This window comes from Neltuma alba, unplaced genomic scaffold, assembly GCF_004799145.2.
Source record: "Neltuma alba isolate B1F8T4 unplaced genomic scaffold, ASM479914v2 tig00004165_pilon, whole genome shotgun sequence".
NCBI classification, from domain to species: Eukaryota; Viridiplantae; Streptophyta; class Magnoliopsida; order Fabales; family Fabaceae; genus Neltuma; species Neltuma alba.
The window spans coordinates 1-18,534 of record NW_021633589.1 but is presented as its reverse complement, the minus strand read 5'-3'; the positions used below and the strand labels follow the sequence as shown (position 1 = coordinate 18,534).

Here is an 18,534-nt window from a genome sequence, read left to right as displayed (position 1 = left end):
AAGACCAATATTAACTCTCCAATTAGGTCCTACATTAAAGACCGAAATAATAAAAAAAATTTTTGCCAACATAATAAACAATGTATAAAAATATATATTAATTACTATATCCAGTTCTAAATGTAAGAGTTAGTTGACTAATTTGAGTAGATTAAAAAAACAAATTAAGTTAGTTATTTGTAATAAACAGGTATTGCCTTTCCTATAATATCCCTATTAATCAAGTTTATTGGTTATAACTTAAAAAACGATAGACAAATATGAGAAATAAAGTAGATTGGGGTTTTATATTTATGACCAAATAAAAATCAAATAAGGTCTTATATTAAAAACAGGATGTGGTAATTGTTAATATGTGTATATATAATTATAAAATATAAGATTATGTTTTTAGAAAACTAAATAATTGAAAAAAAAAATTACCATAGGAGGTGGGGGGAGAATCACTCAAAAAACAAATTTTTTTTGCTTATTACAAAACCTTGGTTTTGAAAGGCAAACCATGGTTTTATCATAAAACTATGGTTTTGAAACATTGATAGGTGTTTGGATAATTTTTTCCCAAACCATGATTTAGACAATCACCCAAATACCCCTTGTGTCTCTTCCACTAACAAATTGCCATCGTTTTCATGCATGTTCATATTATCCTCTATACTAATCACTCTCAATAATTCAGGGTTCTTCCATATCTGTTGGGTTCAATTTTAGGGGTAAATCGCGACGTCACACTAAAACCAAGGGCGAGGCCCGAGTGCCTGATAAATTCAATAAACATGCAGAATAGTATTAGTAATATTATATGCTGGGTGGAATTCCGCATCAACTTCTTCTAAAGCAGATTTGGCCTCCTGCACTTACTGCAATATTGCCTACTAGACCATTGCTTTTAATAAAATAAGCATGAAAGTAGTAATAGTAATTGCATTACCTTCATGCGAAAGGTAGAGTAAATTAGGTGGACAGCAAAATCTAAGTCAACGAGATAAAGAACAATTCAATCACATCCAAACAAAGTAATGTTTCAATTACTGGAGTTAAGAAATTACTTGACTAAGTTTATCATGCGGAACAAGATTACGACAAGTCTAAAAAATATGATTCAGGAAAATTGTCATTGACTAAATGGTACAGATGTAATCAAACAATCATCTCTTGCAGCTTCCCGAGTCCTATAAAAAAGGTCCCTTTTAACTTCATCTTCTATTGTCTGAAAGCAGCGGCTATCTTCTTTTGGAGGAGTTCCACTCCGACACGAGGAGACAATCGCGGTAAAATTTCCTGAAAATGAGACAAACTTTGTCATGACACAGATTCAGATAGGTGAAGGGTATGAAATGGGAAAACAAACGATGATGCTACTTCGCTGGACCTAAGATGGCCCAATGGTAACTCATCCCAACCAGGGCTGGGCGAAATGGCCCAAATTCAGCATTGCTGATGCTTTTCAGATGGGGATGTCACCAGATCGTAGGCCAGCCGTTTACGTTACAAAGCTCACTTCATCAGTTCATCTTCATCATTTAAGCGTGGGAAAGCAAGGATCTCTCACAAACTCTCCGAATAAAGCTTCTGCAACTGCTCTACTGTCATCCTAACGGAGTTTTCTAACAGAACGTTGCAGATGGGAAACATTGATTAGATAGACGTGGAACGAGAGTAATCTTTATAGCCAATGATGTCAGACTCACATACAACTAAACTAGATGTACTACTTCCATTCTTAAAATATAAGACCTAGGTTGTGGTACAATACAATTGGACTACAAACTAGGTAGTATCATTTATAGGCAAGTGCGATACTGCAAGGAATCAAAGTGCATCTGATTGGGACCTGCGTGATGCTAATTTGGCGATGTCATGTCATTTTTCCCCCTCAGGATTCATGATTTAATAATAATGGTCAAACGTTCAAGTCATAATCACTTGCTAAACTGAAACCTAAAAATTCTCAGTTTTCCAGAGCCATAATCTAATAAATAAATCATCAAACCAAAGCCTCAAAACGTTAATATATAGCTTTTGCCCAGGACAAATGAAGCCTGCATGATCAACTATAGCAGCCTGATGCCTTAAAACTCTGCTCTATTCAACCCCTACTCAATCTACACTTATTTCAGACAAAATAGTTCAAGGATGAAGCAGACTAGATGGCACACAAGGGGTACATTTCACCCAACAAATGCTCCTTAATCAATAGAGATATTGAAAGAATACTGACATACCAGAACTTACTGGAAAGAACTCAAATTTTATTAGTATCTGAAAGTGAATGCGAACAAGCTTTTCCTCACTAAGGACCGACTTCGTTTACATATAGAAGCAACTAAGATCCGCTAGCCAAAAAAAAAAAAAAAGGATCCATATTCATTTATAATAACTCAATATTCAATAACTATGCAATCATAAAAAATATGCAAACATCGGGACAGAGTTGGAGGAAAGATGGCGTGACGCTCAAGGGAGAACAAAAAAGTAGGAATAATACAGACTCAAATGAAGAGCTAAGAGGTCATTCTGAGTGCTTCTTAACAGGAAAACTCCAAACTCGAGGTTGAAGCAACAAGTGCTAAAACCAGTCGTGTACTGGGAAAAGATTAAACAAGTGACAAGGGGCTAATCTTGAATGAAATTTTACAGTTCTAAGCCAGGTGGTTTGGGACTTTGTAATACCACAGATCATGGCAATTGCCACTGTTTTGAATATATTTTCATGAGCATAGCGAGAGTAATTAATCCATTTATAACATTTTAATCATCAGTGAAACTCACTGTTCCATTATTGATTGCTATTTGCTACTCTGCCTACCATTACCATCTGCAAAGTTCAGTGACAGCACAGGGGCATGAAATGTAGATTTTCTCGTTTTCAAATTAGCCACCCTTTTTCATCTTCAAATGAGCAAATGCTACCATTGAACTTGTGGATTGTGGTATATACCGTATGCTTTTACAAATGAAACCTTGTCTCGGTAAACAATAGCCCCAATGCCCAGTTCGTAAGTCATAGGTCTTCAACACTGAAAATTCGATGCGAATGTGAAAAATGAGCACCTGCAGATCTATTATCATAATTTAGGAGTCACTGCTCCCAAACCCCTATGTCAGCCATTCCCCCTTCCCTCTTTCATTTCCCCACTCAATTCAGAGTAATCATAGTGTCAAGCAATAACCGCCATAGAGTTTCTTGCAGGCGTCAAGTCAATGTATAGGCCGTTGTAAATGTTTGAAGCTCTCAAGCTCCACCGTAAAGGTCAAAATTTGTCGTATGCGACAGAAAGCATGCGACTCCTAGCTTTGGGTAAGCTAACGAACACACACACACAGAGGCACACACACAGAGCAGTAAAGAGATCGAGGCTCGAGCTAAGGGAGAGCCCATTAACCAAATGGCGGTCCCGAAAACCAAGCACAGTATTTGAAACTGACCTCTGTGCCATCGGAGTGTAATTTGGCCAACACGGGTATCTCATATTGGTAAGCTCTTTCCCATTCCGGATTGCTAGTTATATCCCTTATCTGAGAAAAACCAACATGAGGAACCTGATATTCAAACATACAGTGGAGGAGGGGAGAGAGGGAGATACCTGCAAATCTACGTCGTGAAGTGAATCAGGACCAGAGAGCAAGAAAGCAGCTTGAAGTTTCTCTTTGAGACCATCGCACAAGCAGCAATCGGGCTTCGAGTAAAGGACGAGCCTTCGAGAAGGTGTGGAAGGCGAAGATGGAGATGAGAATGAAGAAACAGCGAGGGGCTTGAAGGCCCACCTAACGCTTGGTCTGGTTACCATGACAACGGAGGAAGGCCTTGCCAACGCCGCCGCCGCCGCGGCGGTTGCAAACGCCATTGGGGCCAGGCGGAAGCAAGAATCGGGCACCAACAATTGATACTGCTTTGAAAATAAGAGTTCAGGGCCCACGCCCCGCGCGCGAAGTGTAGATTGGCTTACCGGTTACCAGTTATGCCGTTTATGCCTCCTATCACTACCTCGCTCCAGGCCACGGGCTATTGTGTTACGACCACACACCAGACGGGCCACGCTGATCCAGAGAGTGGTGCAACTAGGGGCCCAAATCAGATTACCGGTCTGCGCAGAAGCCAACGAATGAAGAAAAGGCCGTGGAAGCTTCGGGAATTAGGAGACGCTCCTATATAATACGACAAAAGCCGTTAAGCATGGGTGTGCATGATTTTGGTTGTTATTCCCTCTAGCCAGATTATCTGGATTTCCCCCTCCTATTGCTTTTCTCTTCTTTGTCTAAATATTCTCTGCTGTAATGCGCGAGAACGTACTGATATGATTTCATTTATGTACTGCATTAGTGATCATTAATATATATATATCCATTGGCAGTCTTATTTGGTTCCTATTTGTGTCTGATCATCGTCATTGCATTTTTGGTGCTTTCGTTGAGAGACGCGATGGCTGAAAACACTCGCTTGAAGGAACTACATACGGATATGAAGAGAGCAACTGAGTTCATGGACCATGCGGAAGGCCGTTTCCGCTGGATCGAGAGTCTACTAGAGGCCTTGATGAAATCGGTGGACAACCTGAACCGAAGAAATGAAAGTTTAGGAAGCCAAGCCAAGGAGCCTTCATCACCAGCGTCGGAAGGAGGAGGACATGCGCATACTCACAAGATTGACTTTCCTCGATTTGATGGGACAGACACACTGAATTGGATTTTTAAAGCGGAGCAGTTCTTTAAATATTATGGAGTTGAAGATCCACAGAGGTTGGTCATCGCCTCCGTTCATTTTGACGGTGATGTTCTACCGTGGTTTCAGATGTTAGAGAAAACCAACCGAGTGTCCCACTGGCAAGACCTCGCGCAAGCGGTGGAGGAGCAATACGGCCCCACGCAGTTTGACTGCGCCCGTGCTTAGCTCTTCAAGTTGACACAACAAGGACCGTTAGAGGAATACAACAGTAAATTCCTATCGCTGGCAAACCGAACAGAGGATGTTCCTGAACCTGCGTTATTAGACTGTTATTTGGGGGGTCTGAAACCGGAGTTGCGACGTGACGTGATGGTGCAACGTCCAACAACAGTTCTGAAGGCAATGGCTCTATCACGACTATTTTCAGAAACCACTACTTATGGGATCAACACCGCAAAAACGCGAGCTCTGTACAGTCAATCTGTTGGGAGCGTGAATCATCAAACAAAGTCGACTACCACAGTCACAGGGGGAGGGTCGATGGCCTCTAGCTCGAGCACTGGTGGGAAGGCAAATTTACCGCCATTGTTACCATCTCCAAACACCCCTCAAATTAAGAGGATGATGGCAGCTGAAATGCAAGTAAGGAGAGATAAGGGCTTGTGCTATACTTGTGATGCTAAATTCACCCCGAGTCATCGATGCCCCAACAAACAGCTAATGATGTTAATGGGGGAAGAAGGAGTCGAGGGAGAAGAAATTAAGTCTGACTCAATGAAGGAAGATCAAGACATAGGTGCTACTCTGCATCATCTATCTGTGCATGCATTGAGAGGCACACAGGGCCCTGCTATGATCCGGTTCACAGGAAAAATTCAGAGAACAGAAATACAAACATTGCTCGATGGCGGGAGCTCAGATAACTTCTTGCATCCTCGGATAGTAAAACACTTGCAACTTCCTCTAGAGCCCGCCCCGGAGTTGAGAGTACTTGGGGGGTTAGGGAAGGTCTTAAAAAGTGATGAAGTCATTTCAAATTTACCAATTAATATCGATGGGCATGTACTTCACATTACCATGTATATTTTACCAGTAGCAGGGGTCGATGCTATAATAGGAGCTAACTAGTTGGAGACATTAGGCCTGCACGTCGCCGATTATAGCTCCTCGGTGATTAAAATACTACAAAATGATGGTGCATTTATCACCTTGAAGGGCTTTAGGGGACCTCCCCTATTACATGCTCAGCTCCACCACTTAGTTCGAATACAGCAGATAGAAGCAATAGCTGAGTTATATACTATCGAAAAAATTGAAAAGGAGCCGAAAGAATTGTTGATTCCAGAAGATACACCGAATGAGTTGAGGGAACTGATACAACAATACGGCTCTGTTTTTTCAAAGCACCTGGGGTTACCACTGAAAAGAGGGCATGAACACAGGATAGAGCTGCAACCGGGGGTGGGTTCGGTAAAAGTCAGACCATACCGTTACCCAATGAGTCAAAAGGCTGAAATAGAGAAGATTGTGACAGAACTATTGGAGCAAGGGTTGATTCAACCCAGTTCAAGTCCATTTTCAGCACCGGTTACATTGGTCAAGAAAAAGGATGGAACGTGGCGTTTTTGTGTTGATTATCGAGCTCTTAATATGATTACAATTAAAGATGCTTTTCCAATGCCCGCGGTAGACGAGTTACTAGATGAATTACATGGATTAGTGTTTTATTCGAAACTGGATCTCCGTTTTGGTTACCATCAAATTCTAATGCGTGAATGTGACAGGGAAAAGATTGCTTTTCGAACACACTTGGGGCTATACGAATGGCTCGTCATGCCATTTGGTCTTTCTAATGCGCCGGCCATGTTTCAATCGTTGATGAACTCTGTTTTCAGGGAGTTCCTGCGACGCTTTGTTCTAATCTTTTTTGATGATATCTTGATATATAGTAGCACGTGGGAAGCTCACTTAGAGCATGTGGGCTTGGTACTGAGTCAATTACAGAAGCATCAATTATTTGCAAAAATGTCAAAATGTTCGTTTGGGCAGAAAAGGATAGAATATTTAGGCCATATTGTGTCGGGTATGGGAGTGGAGGTGGATCGCTGAAAGGTTCAAGCCATCCAACAGTGGCCCTGTCCATCAAACGTAACGCAGCTGAAGAGTTTTCTGGGTCTTAGTGGCTATTATAGACGGTTTATCAAGGGGTATGCTAATGTTGCGGGCCCACTCACACGGTTGTTGGCTAAGGACGCTTTTGTTTGGGATGATCAGGCTCAAAGGGCATTTGACAAGCTGAAGGAAGCGCTAACCAATGCCCCTGTCCTGGCTTTACCTAATTTTACTAAGCCTTTTATTCTGGAGACTGATGCTTCAGGGGTGGGGATCGGCGCAGTGCTTAGTCAAGGCAACCACCCGATCGCTTTCTTTTCTAAGAAGCTTTCAACTCGAATGCAGTCTCAATCAGCTTACGTCAGGGAGTTGCACGCAATCACGGAGTCAGTAGCAAAGTTCCGACACTGTTTAATAGGTCACCCTTTCATTATTTGGACAGATCATGCAAGCTTAAAACACCTGCAATCTCAAACCATCCAAACCCCTGAGCAGGAAGCGTGTCTTCTAAAATTACTTGGGTACCAGTTCAGCATCGAATACAAACTAGGGAGCTCTAATCAAGCTGCTGACGCTCTATCTCGGGCAACGTGCTTTAGTTTGACTACACTTGAGAACTCTCTTATGAACCTGGTTTATGATCGGGTACACACATCATCGGTGATTCAAGCTGAAAAGGACCGTGTCCTGAATTCTCCAGAAACCGTGGGGCATTTTCGGGTGAGACATGGCGAGTTGTACTGGAAAAACCACTTAGTGTTACCTCATGATGACCACGAACTCATCAAACAGATATTAAAGGAGTTTCATTCATCCGCCATTGGGGGTCATGCAGGGTACTTACGGACCTTCCACCGCATTGCTCGATTGTTTTACTGGCCACAGATGCGTCGAGAGATCAGAAACTATGTCAAATGTTGTTCTGTATGTCAAAAAGCTAAAACAAGTCAGCTCCACCCTGCTGGTTTACTGAATCCTCTACCCATTCCAAAACGTATTTGGTATGACATTTCAATTGATTTCATTACAAACCTTCCTCCAGTGAGAGGGTATGCTAATATATTTGTGGTGGTCGATCGGTTGTCAAAATACAGCCACTTCATTGCTCTGCCAATCAATTTTAATACTAAACAAGTTGCTAAAGTTTTTTTACAGCATGTGGTCAAACTCCATGGCTTACCAAAGACCATAGTTTCTGATCGGGATCGGATTTTCACCAGTAGTTTTTGGAAACATCTTATGAAATTGCAGGGGACGTCATTGTGTATGAGCTCCGCGTATCAACCTCAATCAGATGGTCAAACTGAGGCTGTTAATAAGTGCCTGGAGATGTATTTACGATGTATGGCGCATGAATTTCCACGGAAATGGATCGACTTCTTACCGTGGGCTGAGTTCTGGTATAATACATCATTTCAGACGGCTATTGGTATGGTCCCATTCACAGTGGTATACGGTAGAGAACCACCACCGCTGTTGAAACACTCGTCCGTTGAGGATACCCCAGTAGATGTGCACCACCAGTTGGAACAGAGGGATGAAGTTTTAACTGTCTTAAAACAAAACATACAGAGGGCCCAAAACCGCATGAAACGGTTTGCTGACTAGAAGCGTATAGATGTGGAATTCGAAGTAGGGGATTGGGTCTTGGTGAAGTTACAGCCCTACCGACAGCATTCAGTCCAACTCCGCAAGTACTATAAACTCTCTATGGTTTATTTCGGGCCTTTCCAAGTGATAAGCAGAATTGGCAAAGTCGCTTATAAGTTACAGCTACCGGATCATTCCAGAATTCATCCGATTTTTCATGTTTCATTGCTCAAAAAAATTTTCGGTGATGAGCCTAAAGAAGCTTATATGCCCCTGCCATTACTGACCATGCCGGAAGGACCAGTCGCCCAACCTATACAGATCCTGCGTTCCCGAATGATTCAGTCACACAAGGGACAAGTGCAGCAGTTTTTAGTTGCATGGGATGCATCTTCTACACCCACGTGGGAAGAGAAGGACGTTCTACAACAGTGTTACCCATCCCTCGACCTTGAGGACACGGTCGTTCTTAATGGGCGGGGTAATGTTACGACCACACACCAGACGGGCCATGTTGATCCAGAGAGTGGTGCAACTAGGGGCCCAAATCAGATTACCGGTTTGCGCAAAAGCCAACGAATGAAGAAAAGGCCGTGGAAGCTTCGGGAATTAGGAGAGGACGCTCCTATATAATACGACAAAAGCCATTAAGCATGGGTGTGCATGATTTTGGTTGTTATTCCCTCTGGCCAGATTCTCTGGATTTCCCCCTCCTATTGCTTTTCTCTTCTTTGTCTAAATATTCTCTGCTGTAATGCGCGAGAACGTACTGATATGATTTCATTTATGTACTGCATCAGTGATCATTAATATATATATATCCATTGGCAGTCTTATTTGGTTCCTATTTGTGTCTGATCATCGTCGTTGCATATTGCTTTCCTTTCCCGTGGATATTTCTTTTTCATGTTACGAAGGAAAGGAAAGGAAGAAACCCGAATTTTTTGTTTTTTGGAACAACTACCCTAATTTTGTATAATAATATATGAAGAGAAGTGTCTCCTCAAAAACCATTTCACTTAAGCCTGAGACGCTTTTGAAACTTTACTTATAAAATAATTGATCAAAATTTGAAATGATTAGTTGATAGTTTCCCTTTTTTCTTTTTTGCCAAAGCGTAGTTGAGAGGTGATTAAATGGTAGTAGACTACAAATATTCCGGCAAAAAAATGATAAATTATCTATAACACTCGTGAATTTTCCAAAGCTTACGAGATTTTTGTGTGTACTTGAATTGAGCCAAAAGATATATTATTAGAATTTAGAAGAAGAAGCGGCACCCGCTCTGGCCACTCATCGACCTCCCTCTTCCATGGCGCTCCCTCACTGCCGCCATTTCTTACTTATTCATCTCATTATCCTCTCTGCAACTTCACTGGCCTCTCCCCAAGAACAAGAGACGCCGGTCACTCGCTTCCAGCAATACCTGAGGATTAACACGGCTCACCCACAACCAGACTATGCTTCCGCTGTCTCCTTTCTCATTTCTCAAGCACAATCCATAGGCCTCCAGTATCGAACTCTCGAATTTTCACCTGGGAAGCCCCTCCTCCTCCTAACATGGCTTGGCTCAAATCCATCTCTTCCCTCCCTTCTTTTCAATTCCCATCTCGATTCAGTTCCGGCAGAGCCCTCCAAGTGGCTCCACCCCCCCTTCTCTGCTGTGAGGACCCCTGACGGCAAAATTTTTGCTCGAGGAGCCCAGGACGACAAGTGCATCGGCATGCAATATATTGAGGCAATTAGAAATCTAAAAAACAAGAATTTCGCCCCTGCTCGCACAATCCATGTGTCTTATGTACCGGACGAGGAAATAGGTGGTCTTCATGGGGCTGCTAAGTTTGTGCATTCGGTGGACTTCGAGAATTTGAATGTTGGATTTGTATTGGATGAAGGGCAGGCCTCGCCTGATGACGAGTTTAGAGTTTTCTATGCGGATAGGTCACCATGGGGATTGAAAATAAAGGCAAATGGTCCACCGGGACACGGTTCGAGGATGTATGATAACAGTGCGATGGAGAATTTGATGAAGAGCCTTGAAGTTATCAGTAGGTTTAGGGAGAGTCAATTTGATGTGGTTAAGGCGGGTAAAGCGGCTAATTCCGAAGTTATTTCGGTGAATCCCGTTTATGTTAAAGCTGGCGTTACTTCAGATACAGTGAGTAGCATAAACAAATATCTTTCCAGGTGAGAACTTCTACATCAATGTTGTATATAAAATGGTTCGTGGCATTTATGCAGGGATTTGCGATGAATGTGCAACCTTCAGAAGCAGAAGCAGGATTCGATCTGAGGTTGCCCCCCACTGCGAACCCAGAAGAAATGAAAAGGAGAATTGCTAAAGAATGGGTTCCAGCTATTAGAAATATGTCATATGAGGTTAAGTATTTGTGAAATTGGTCCTGTGGTATTTTTTAATCGAGTGCAACTATATCTGTCATTGTGAAAGTATTCGTTTGGGGCATATAAATATTAAAGTGTGAGACGGATTATTTCATTTCATTTTGACGGATAATGCTATGTTATTTCAGACATCAGCTAACGAGTTATGTTTCTACGTTCAAGTTAACTGTACTTTTGCTTATGTACTGTTTGAATTTCTTTTTTTGAGGACATTGGCCTGGTAGGCTAGCCAGTTATTCTACATGCCGTGACTTGTGTAATTAGCACGAAAACGTTGTTGTTCTTTTTTTGGTCGTACGTGAGTATTACATGCATGAAGATGACAGAATCTTAACTAGCATTGTAAGCATGATTATCAGATTGCTGCCTGGTGATAGCCTAGTACCATCGTCCATGCACTTCAAACAAGTTTCAAAGAAAAGGGTGAATGAACACTTTTTTATACATATTTTTCTTTGCTCTATGATTTGTATTCCCGCTAATTTTTAAAGTAAAATAGTGCTATTTGGATGGGTTCCTGGTGTATGAAACTCGAAAGGTACCGTTTTTCACCAAAATTATGAAATTCAAGGGCTGTGTAGGGGAAGGTCGGTTGGTTACTGGTTATATGACACTCATTATTGTTTAGCATAAGTGTCATCTGTTCAAATTATTTTGCCTTATGAATCATTTCCATCAATCAAATCATCAGAAGTTGGGGTGGGTGTTACTCCCATACATCCTGGGATGAATTACTTCCGCCTGAGATACTGTTTTCTTCATTATTGTGCTTGTTGCCTTGATTAGTTCATGATTTCATCGTTTCAGTTCTTGACTTGCTGCATGCATTGACAACCTTGATATTTTGGCTATATTGGATGTAACATCAGAAACTGAGATGCTTTGGAAACTCTGACCATTTTGCTAATGGTCATTGTGTTAGCTTTTTATTTCAGGATTGTTATTCTTTTGCTTGTTTGTGATCAAACAAAAGTATAGAATGATGGTTGACAGGCTGATTGCATTCTGTGTATGGCAGATCATAGAGAAAGGACCCATTAGAGACTACATGGGGCGCCCTTTAATGACCTTAACTAATGCCTCCAATTCATGGTGGTTAGTTTTTGAGCAGGCTATCACATTTGCTGGGGGAAAACTAGCGAAGCCTGAAATTCTGTCTTCAACAACTGATGCTCGGTACATTAGACAGACAGGAATTCCTGTACTTGGTTTCTCACCGATGTCAAATATTCCCATCTTGCTTCATGACCACAATGAGGTTTGACGATTTCTAATTCTTCATTGGGAATCTCTCCTGCTATTTCATATGATTTCAGTGATAGCTCATCTCTTTTTAACTCCCATGAATTCACTTGCAGCATCTACGAGATACTGTGTATTTGAAGGGAATAAAAGTATACGAGAGTGTGATAAGTTCCTTGAGTTCATTTATGGAAGCATGATAATCGATGTCCACCGTTGTTTCTTGGTAACGGACGAGGCTATCTTGTTAAACCTCGCAACGACTGAAGGTGAAGAATACTTGAGCCTCGTGTGACTTATAAGGTGAAGAATTCTGGGAGGTGGATGCTCCCACCCCACGAGGCATTGGGGAATCAGATGTTCCGGCACTGGTAATGCGTCATAACTTTTGAAATTTGTCTGTGTGATCTGTAAATAGTTTCCATAAGGCATTGGAAAGCCAGTAACACGCAAGATGTCTGTGTGACCCTTAAGTAGCACTTTGAGTTGATATCTAATTTAATCAGTTGCCACAACTCTGCGCTGGTGGGGTGGATTGACATGGTTTATAATTTTTCTGCAGTATTCATGAACTTGGCTTCTGTGCTTTCATTTGCATGCGTGTGCTTGTCTTCTAAGCATTTTGGGTCAGCATTTGCTCTTCTCTCAGAGCTCGGTGATTGTTTTCTGTGGGCCAAAACTGATTAGTGTGGAGTATGGAGTAATATGATACCCTTGTTCCATCCTCCGCACGTATTGGGCCTGTGGGCCTTTGAAAGAGTCTCCACAACTTCAGATCATCAGATTTTGTTATGATTTCCATTTGAATCTTCTTGGTTACTCCGGGTTCGTTGAGTGAATTCTGGGTCCTGTAAAGCTTTTCCCACTTTTATTTTAGCATATATAATTTAAGGGAGAATTTTTCGGAAAAAAAGCTTAAAATTACTAAATTTTAAATAAGATTTAGTACCAACATTTTAATTGATTTTGACAATATTAGACTTGTAAATAACAATATATTTTTGTAAAAATTCTTCATTTGAGATTTAGTAATTTCAATTCTTTTGGTAGGATTCTGCCATAATCTAATTCTTTTGATGTGAAAGTCATTTGTTTCATTAAACTATGACTAAGAGAATTTAGTTTTCAAAATGATTTGTCGTTCGCCAATGCTGAGTTACAATAAATATGTCTTTTTTTTTTTGGACTCATACAATAAATATGTCTAACATTGCAAACCATGTAATAGTCAAGGGCTTTTTTGGATTCACAATGTTTTTTCAGAATGGCTTATAAACAATTTTTCAATAATAATTTACAAAATGCGAGGTGAATATGTGAGATAAGTTTTGTCTTGGTTCATGTAAAATATACTTATAAGTGATTTTAAACGCGATAGCAAACGGGACCTAAAAATCCTCGTAAGCATATCTCACGTAAATCAGGATAAAACTGCTCTCATATATTTATTTCGTATTCCATAAATCACAATTAAAAAGTTGCTTAAGTCATTTCAAACGTCCATAGTCCTCACTTCAAACGGCAATTTTTCTTAATTTTTTCCAATCTAGTAAATTCAAGAGATAGTCAGTGAGGCGGGAAAAAGGAATTTCATGATAAATTACTAAGACGCTAATTATCGTGCCGCATCCATGAAGAGCTGAAAATCAAGTCTTCTTTTTTTTCTTTCGGTGATAAAAAAAAAAAATCAAGTCTTTAGCTCAGAGTAGTGTGTACTATGCAATAAACACTTACTGATTCTCGTTACATTTTGACTGAGGGTAACGAATAACTCATAATGCTTCATTCCCCCGTCGATAGTATATCTGTCCATCTGTTGCTTTTGTTGGCCTTATTATATCCAAAACTTCCCCAGACAAGACCCAATTCAGTCAATTAAAAAGCTACGAGAAGATTTGTTAGACAGTGTTAGCTGGAATAGTGAAAAAAGAAACAGGTTGGGGAATAGGGAAGCGGCTAAGAAGGTTACTAGTTGCAGCAAGTGGATGAAGAAGTCGGGTGCAAGAGAGATATATTGAATTATATATATGTTATTGCACATAAGGAAACAGCTATCAAACACTGAAGGGGATGACGCGAATTGTAAACAGATATGGTTGTTGAGGATATCCGTGCAGCGATGGGAGAGTGTTTGCTGGGAAGTTTCACTAAATATGCATTTTATCTAAAGCAGAAAATTGAATCCCACAAATTGTAAGACGAACTCAGAGAGCACATGGATGCTGCCTCTTCATCCCCCAACAACCAACCCAAATGAAAAAGAAATGCTTGACCAGTGCAGATTCGCCCATCCCTCCCAATCTCTTAGCCCTCTTCATAATTTATTTGAAAATGAAGGATCTGATCCTGCTCTGATATGCATGCACAGGCATGCTTCTTCTGTGAGGTTTCAATATGGAATGGCCCTACTTCCTGCTGGCTGTACTTGCCTCTCTCATTTATTGCGGCCTTATATTATTTGCTTGTCGCTTTCACTCAAAGTCTGAGGGGTACGGAAGGTCCAAGTCGGTACGGGCCAGTTAGGATAGAGGTACTGCTAAGCATATCTCTGCCACATTATCAAGATCGCATGCATTTATATTTATGGTCAATCAGCTCCCCACCAGCTGATCTCCCTGTGTGGTTTTAGCTAGTCTATGATATAGATAACGCATTCCTTCATTATCCCAAGGAAAAAAGAAAATTTAAAGGAGACAACATAAAAATGTGCTGCTTTACAGAAATTAAACATCAGCCACTAGCTTCAATTCTCCCAAACACACGTTGGCAAAAGCGGTAGATATTATTTTGCCCAGGAATGCAGGAGTTGCTCGAGTTGAGAGAACTTTGTTTTACTTTCCAGGTAATCATAATCAGTCACAACCCAATTTAATACGTCAGTCAAAACACATGCACACAATTATATTATAGAGGTGGTCCCTTTAATTTACTCTATATTGCGCGCGCACATGTATATAAAACATTAGCAGATGTAGAATTATGTGAAAAAAAGAAGGGGGGTGGGGTGGGGAACAGAGTGATCGTGTTCACATATATTAGCAAAATTAAACGGCAAACTTGTCAACTAATCCCACAAGGTCCAGCTAATGCAGCATTAGGCTCAAACCCAATTTTGCAGACGAAGTTTCCATCCAGCTTCCAGCAAACAGAACACTCGGTCTCTCTCTCTCTCTCCCCCCTTCGATATTTGAGGGATTTACAATGAGGAATGCGGCAAAAACATGTGGGAATCATTATAATGAAAAGTAATGTCACGTCAAAGACCGTACCCTTAGCTGCACCTAATTAATCAAATGTCAAATTTTGTTAATTAACAGAGCACGTACGTACATGGTTTTAAGATTCGTAGAATTTGTTATCAGCACCAGACGTGATGCCTTGAAACCTGATATTTATATTCTTTATGTTCCCGAGTGCATCACAAGAGCGTTAGGAAGAAGGGAGGAAGGCAGACGACTTTGTACGGATTAACGACACTGCTCTCTTCACTCCTGTATTCTCATTGGAGAATGCAACTTAACTCTCGACTGTTACTATTAATTTCCCTTTTTTTTCATTTAATACAAAAGGACACGCCCGTTGCAGAATCCTTTGCTCTATACACAAGCTCCGAGTAATTAAAATAGTACGATGGTAAGAGGTTTGGGTGTCTTCTCTTCATTTTTTAAAATGACCATTACAAATTCAAAAGAGGAGGAGGTGGGCTTCTATGTGGACTAATGACAAGCCTTTGCTGTCAGGTTGACAAACACGCATACTTTGGTTTGCCTACTGGCTACTACTACCATATGAACTTCAAATGATGATGATGATATATGGAAAAAGAAATGATAGAACGAAGGTCTTTGAATGGGAGAAAGTCGACCCTACAGAACAGACCCATGTTAGAAAGAGTCAAAAACTTATATTAAAAGGCAGTGTTTTGAAAACCTATCCTCCAATCCCATGCATATGTGCTGGCATGGCATTTTTCCCGAAGGAAAAAGGCATACAACGTTTGTGCCGTACCAGTGGAGAATCTATTGGAATACCTTAAAACTAGAAAGGAGAGTGAAAGTCAAGTTATGGAGGCGTGGAGCAACTAAGCATGGCAATCCAACGGTTGAGATGAGCAGAGAGATTGATGCATTTAATTATATATTAAATAATGTTTGATTATTAGATGGAGATAGACAAAGATGCATGAGGATGAGGAAAGGAGGCTCCTTGACGCGGTTTTGGAGCTGAGTACAGAGAAGCAACAGCTGGTTGCATCACAAATGGGTTTCACTACTGATTTAGACTGCGCGTCTCATCTGCTACTGACATATTTTTCCCTTCCTCTTTCTTCTTCTTCTTTTTTTTTTTTAATTTTCTAATAATTTCTTTTCCTTTTTTGGATTCTTGTTATGCACCACCACCTGCAGATCCTGGAAGCTGCCTCTTATTTAACAGGGAATCCTATGTTTTCTCTCTGCGCATACATAATTATTATTGTCATAAATTAATATAAATTCTCGTCTCATATATTTATATTCATTCTCTTAATACGTTATTTAAATTGCTATTCATTTTTTTATTTACTGTCCTTTGGGAACCATGATGTTACCCGAGACAGTCAAGGGGGTTAACGTTCTTTACTATCTCCTGCTTTTTTTATATTATTCCTCCATAGGATTGAAGTCCAAGTCTAACGCATTTTAATGAATTTTCATCTTATTTAAACAGTGGCGTTTTGAGAATTCTCTCTTCTTGGGTTGTCCTTAAACTGCCGACTTCAAGAAAGTCGTATTCAATTATTTTTGTTTAGTTTCCATAGGGTAACTTCTGCAGCATCTCACGTGGTAAACTAGAAATATTTAACATGTTTTAACAAGAAATCTGCCATTGACTAAATCTTAACTGCCCCCCACCGAAGACCAGAAAAGATATTTTGTTATTCAAACGCACCAAAAGGCTAGTTCACATTAGTGGAGTGCTCAAAATGTGCTGAAGAGTAATCAGAAAAATTACTCTCTTTGTTTAATCCAAGCGATGAATAAGCTCAGAAAATAAAGAAAAGAGGTAAAAGTTGAAACTTCTATGGTACAAAATGAAAGGGCATGTGACAGAACTGCGATACAGTTGCAACCAAATGATGCAGCATGAAGGAAGCTTCATATAGAAAGGACAAAGAAGTCATTTTAAGACCTAGGTTGTCTGACGTTAATGTTCACATTAAATTTAAATCAACTAATAACCATCTGGCAGAGATGTCATATCTTGAATAGAAGTTCTTGTTTTTCTTTGGGGTGAATTGAGTAGAGTATTTAATTAATGTCTTAGAACACAAGCATTCATCTATAAATAGGCCACCTTTACTTCCCCCACATTCAGTTCGATCTGATTCATTCCCTTACTTTCGGAATAGCAAACAGGAGGAAAGAAAAACCACATTCAAAAAGAGAGGAATAGAGACTTGTTGAACACCCTTTGCAGCCCAAGGAGAGTGATCTTGAGACATCTTTGAGTCGAGTCTCTATAATGGTCAAGAGAGGGCACAAGATCCACACAGAGACATCAAAGCCAATTCAACCTCAATCTTCGTCGCCAGCAGCATCAGATGGGAAAAAGAAGTACAAGGGAGTGAGAATGAGAAGCTGGGGTTCATGGGTTTCAGAGATCAGAGCACCAAACCAGAAAACAAGAATATGGTTGGGGTCTTATTCACCCCCGAGTGCCGCTCGAGCCTACGATGCTGCACTTCTATGCCTTAAGGTTCTTCAGCAAATCTCAACTTCCCTTCAAGTTCTTCACACTATATTCCTCAGGATACCGTTATGTCTCCAAAATCAATACAAGAGTTGCTGCAGCGGCTGCTAATAGCTTTGCTGACAATGCCACAACCCCACCTTCGCCTCCCCCTGCCTCTGCCTCGACCTCATCTTCCTCAATCGTCTCGTCCCCATCAATGTCCTCCGATCAAATCGATGACGATGTCTCACTGTCATTTGGCGCCTACACTAGCTGTGATCAGACTGGTGAACCAGTCTCTTTGATGGACTCTTATTGGTATAGCTTTGATGATTTACAATCCCCAAAGTATGTAAATCAAATGCTCGGTGGTAATTTGTTTGATATTGATCCCACGCAGCTGCTGGATGATTGTTGCGAAGAAAGTGATATTCGTTTGTGGAGCTTCTGCTGAGATATATATATGCAGGCCAAAACCCAATTCTTTTTCCTTACAGATTCATATTCGTTTGCCTTCAATGCTACATGTTGAAGATACATATATTACTGACTGACCAAGTTTAAAATTCTCATTTATCTATACATAAATGGTTCCTATATGTGCATGTTAGAAGAAGAAATTCATTGAGACAAGACAAATTTTTGGCCTACTCTCTGAAGTGAATTTCTGAACATCTGAAATTATGTACCATTGATGCAAAGCTCTATCATGTTTATGTTATAAATATCCTTTCCATGTGTAGCAGAATATATTCATCAATGTCCCCAGTAATAAACAAATGTTTCGGTTATTTTTTAGATTAGTATGT

The 18,534-nt window shown here is 40.5% G+C and overlaps 2 protein-coding genes and 1 pseudogene across 2 annotated transcripts; 2 read left to right on the top strand and 1 right to left on the bottom strand.

Moving 5' to 3' along the window:
* Positions 1-973: 973 nt before the first annotated feature.
* LOC114743882 (uncharacterized) lies at positions 974-3,999 on the bottom strand. Its single transcript, XM_028932088.1, has 3 exons — positions 3,588-3,999; positions 3,430-3,519; positions 974-1,281 (listed from the first exon to the last, which is right to left on the bottom strand). Exons 1-3 carry the CDS (start codon positions 3,846-3,848, stop codon positions 1,204-1,206), a joined length of 429 nt encoding a protein of 142 aa, XP_028787921.1. The 5' UTR covers positions 3,849-3,999; the 3' UTR covers positions 974-1,203.
* Positions 4,000-9,654: 5,655 nt separating this feature from the next.
* LOC114743878 (aminoacylase-1-like) lies at positions 9,655-12,733 on the top strand. The gene is made up of 4 exons (XM_028932082.1): positions 9,655-10,526; positions 10,610-10,747; positions 11,790-12,029; positions 12,130-12,733. The coding sequence occupies exons 1-4, from the start codon at positions 9,681-9,683 to the stop codon at positions 12,211-12,213; spliced, it is 1,308 nt and encodes a 435-aa protein (XP_028787915.1). The 5' UTR covers positions 9,655-9,680; the 3' UTR covers positions 12,214-12,733.
* Positions 12,734-17,423: 4,690 nt separating this feature from the next.
* LOC114743876 (ethylene-responsive transcription factor ERF014-like) lies at positions 17,424-18,206 on the top strand (annotated as a pseudogene).
* Positions 18,207-18,534: the final 328 nt, after the last annotated feature.

What these genes read in the sequence shown, in the direction of transcription:
- LOC114743882 (XM_028932088.1), bottom strand. Translation starts at nt 3,848, where the DNA reads ATGGCGTTTGCAACCGCCGCGGCGGCGGCGGCGTTGGCAAGGCCTTCC. An exon ending in TTCACGACGTAGATTTGCAG is followed by an intron (nt 3,520 to 3,587) that starts GTATCTCCCTCT and finishes GGTTTTTCTCAG; the next exon opens with ATAAGGGATATAACTAGCAA. An exon ending in TACACTCCGATGGCACAGAG is followed by an intron (nt 1,282 to 3,429) that starts GTCAGTTTCAAA and finishes TCTCATTTTCAG; the next exon opens with GAAATTTTACCGCGATTGTC.
- LOC114743878 (XM_028932082.1), top strand. Translation starts at nt 9,681, where the DNA reads ATGGCGCTCCCTCACTGCCGCCATTTCTTACTTATTCATCTCATTATC. An exon ending in CTGGCGTTACTTCAGATACA is followed by an intron (nt 10,527 to 10,609) that starts GTGAGTAGCATA and finishes GCATTTATGCAG; the next exon opens with GGATTTGCGATGAATGTGCA. An exon ending in TGCTTCATGACCACAATGAG is followed by an intron (nt 12,030 to 12,129) that starts GTTTGACGATTT and finishes ATTCACTTGCAG; the next exon opens with CATCTACGAGATACTGTGTA.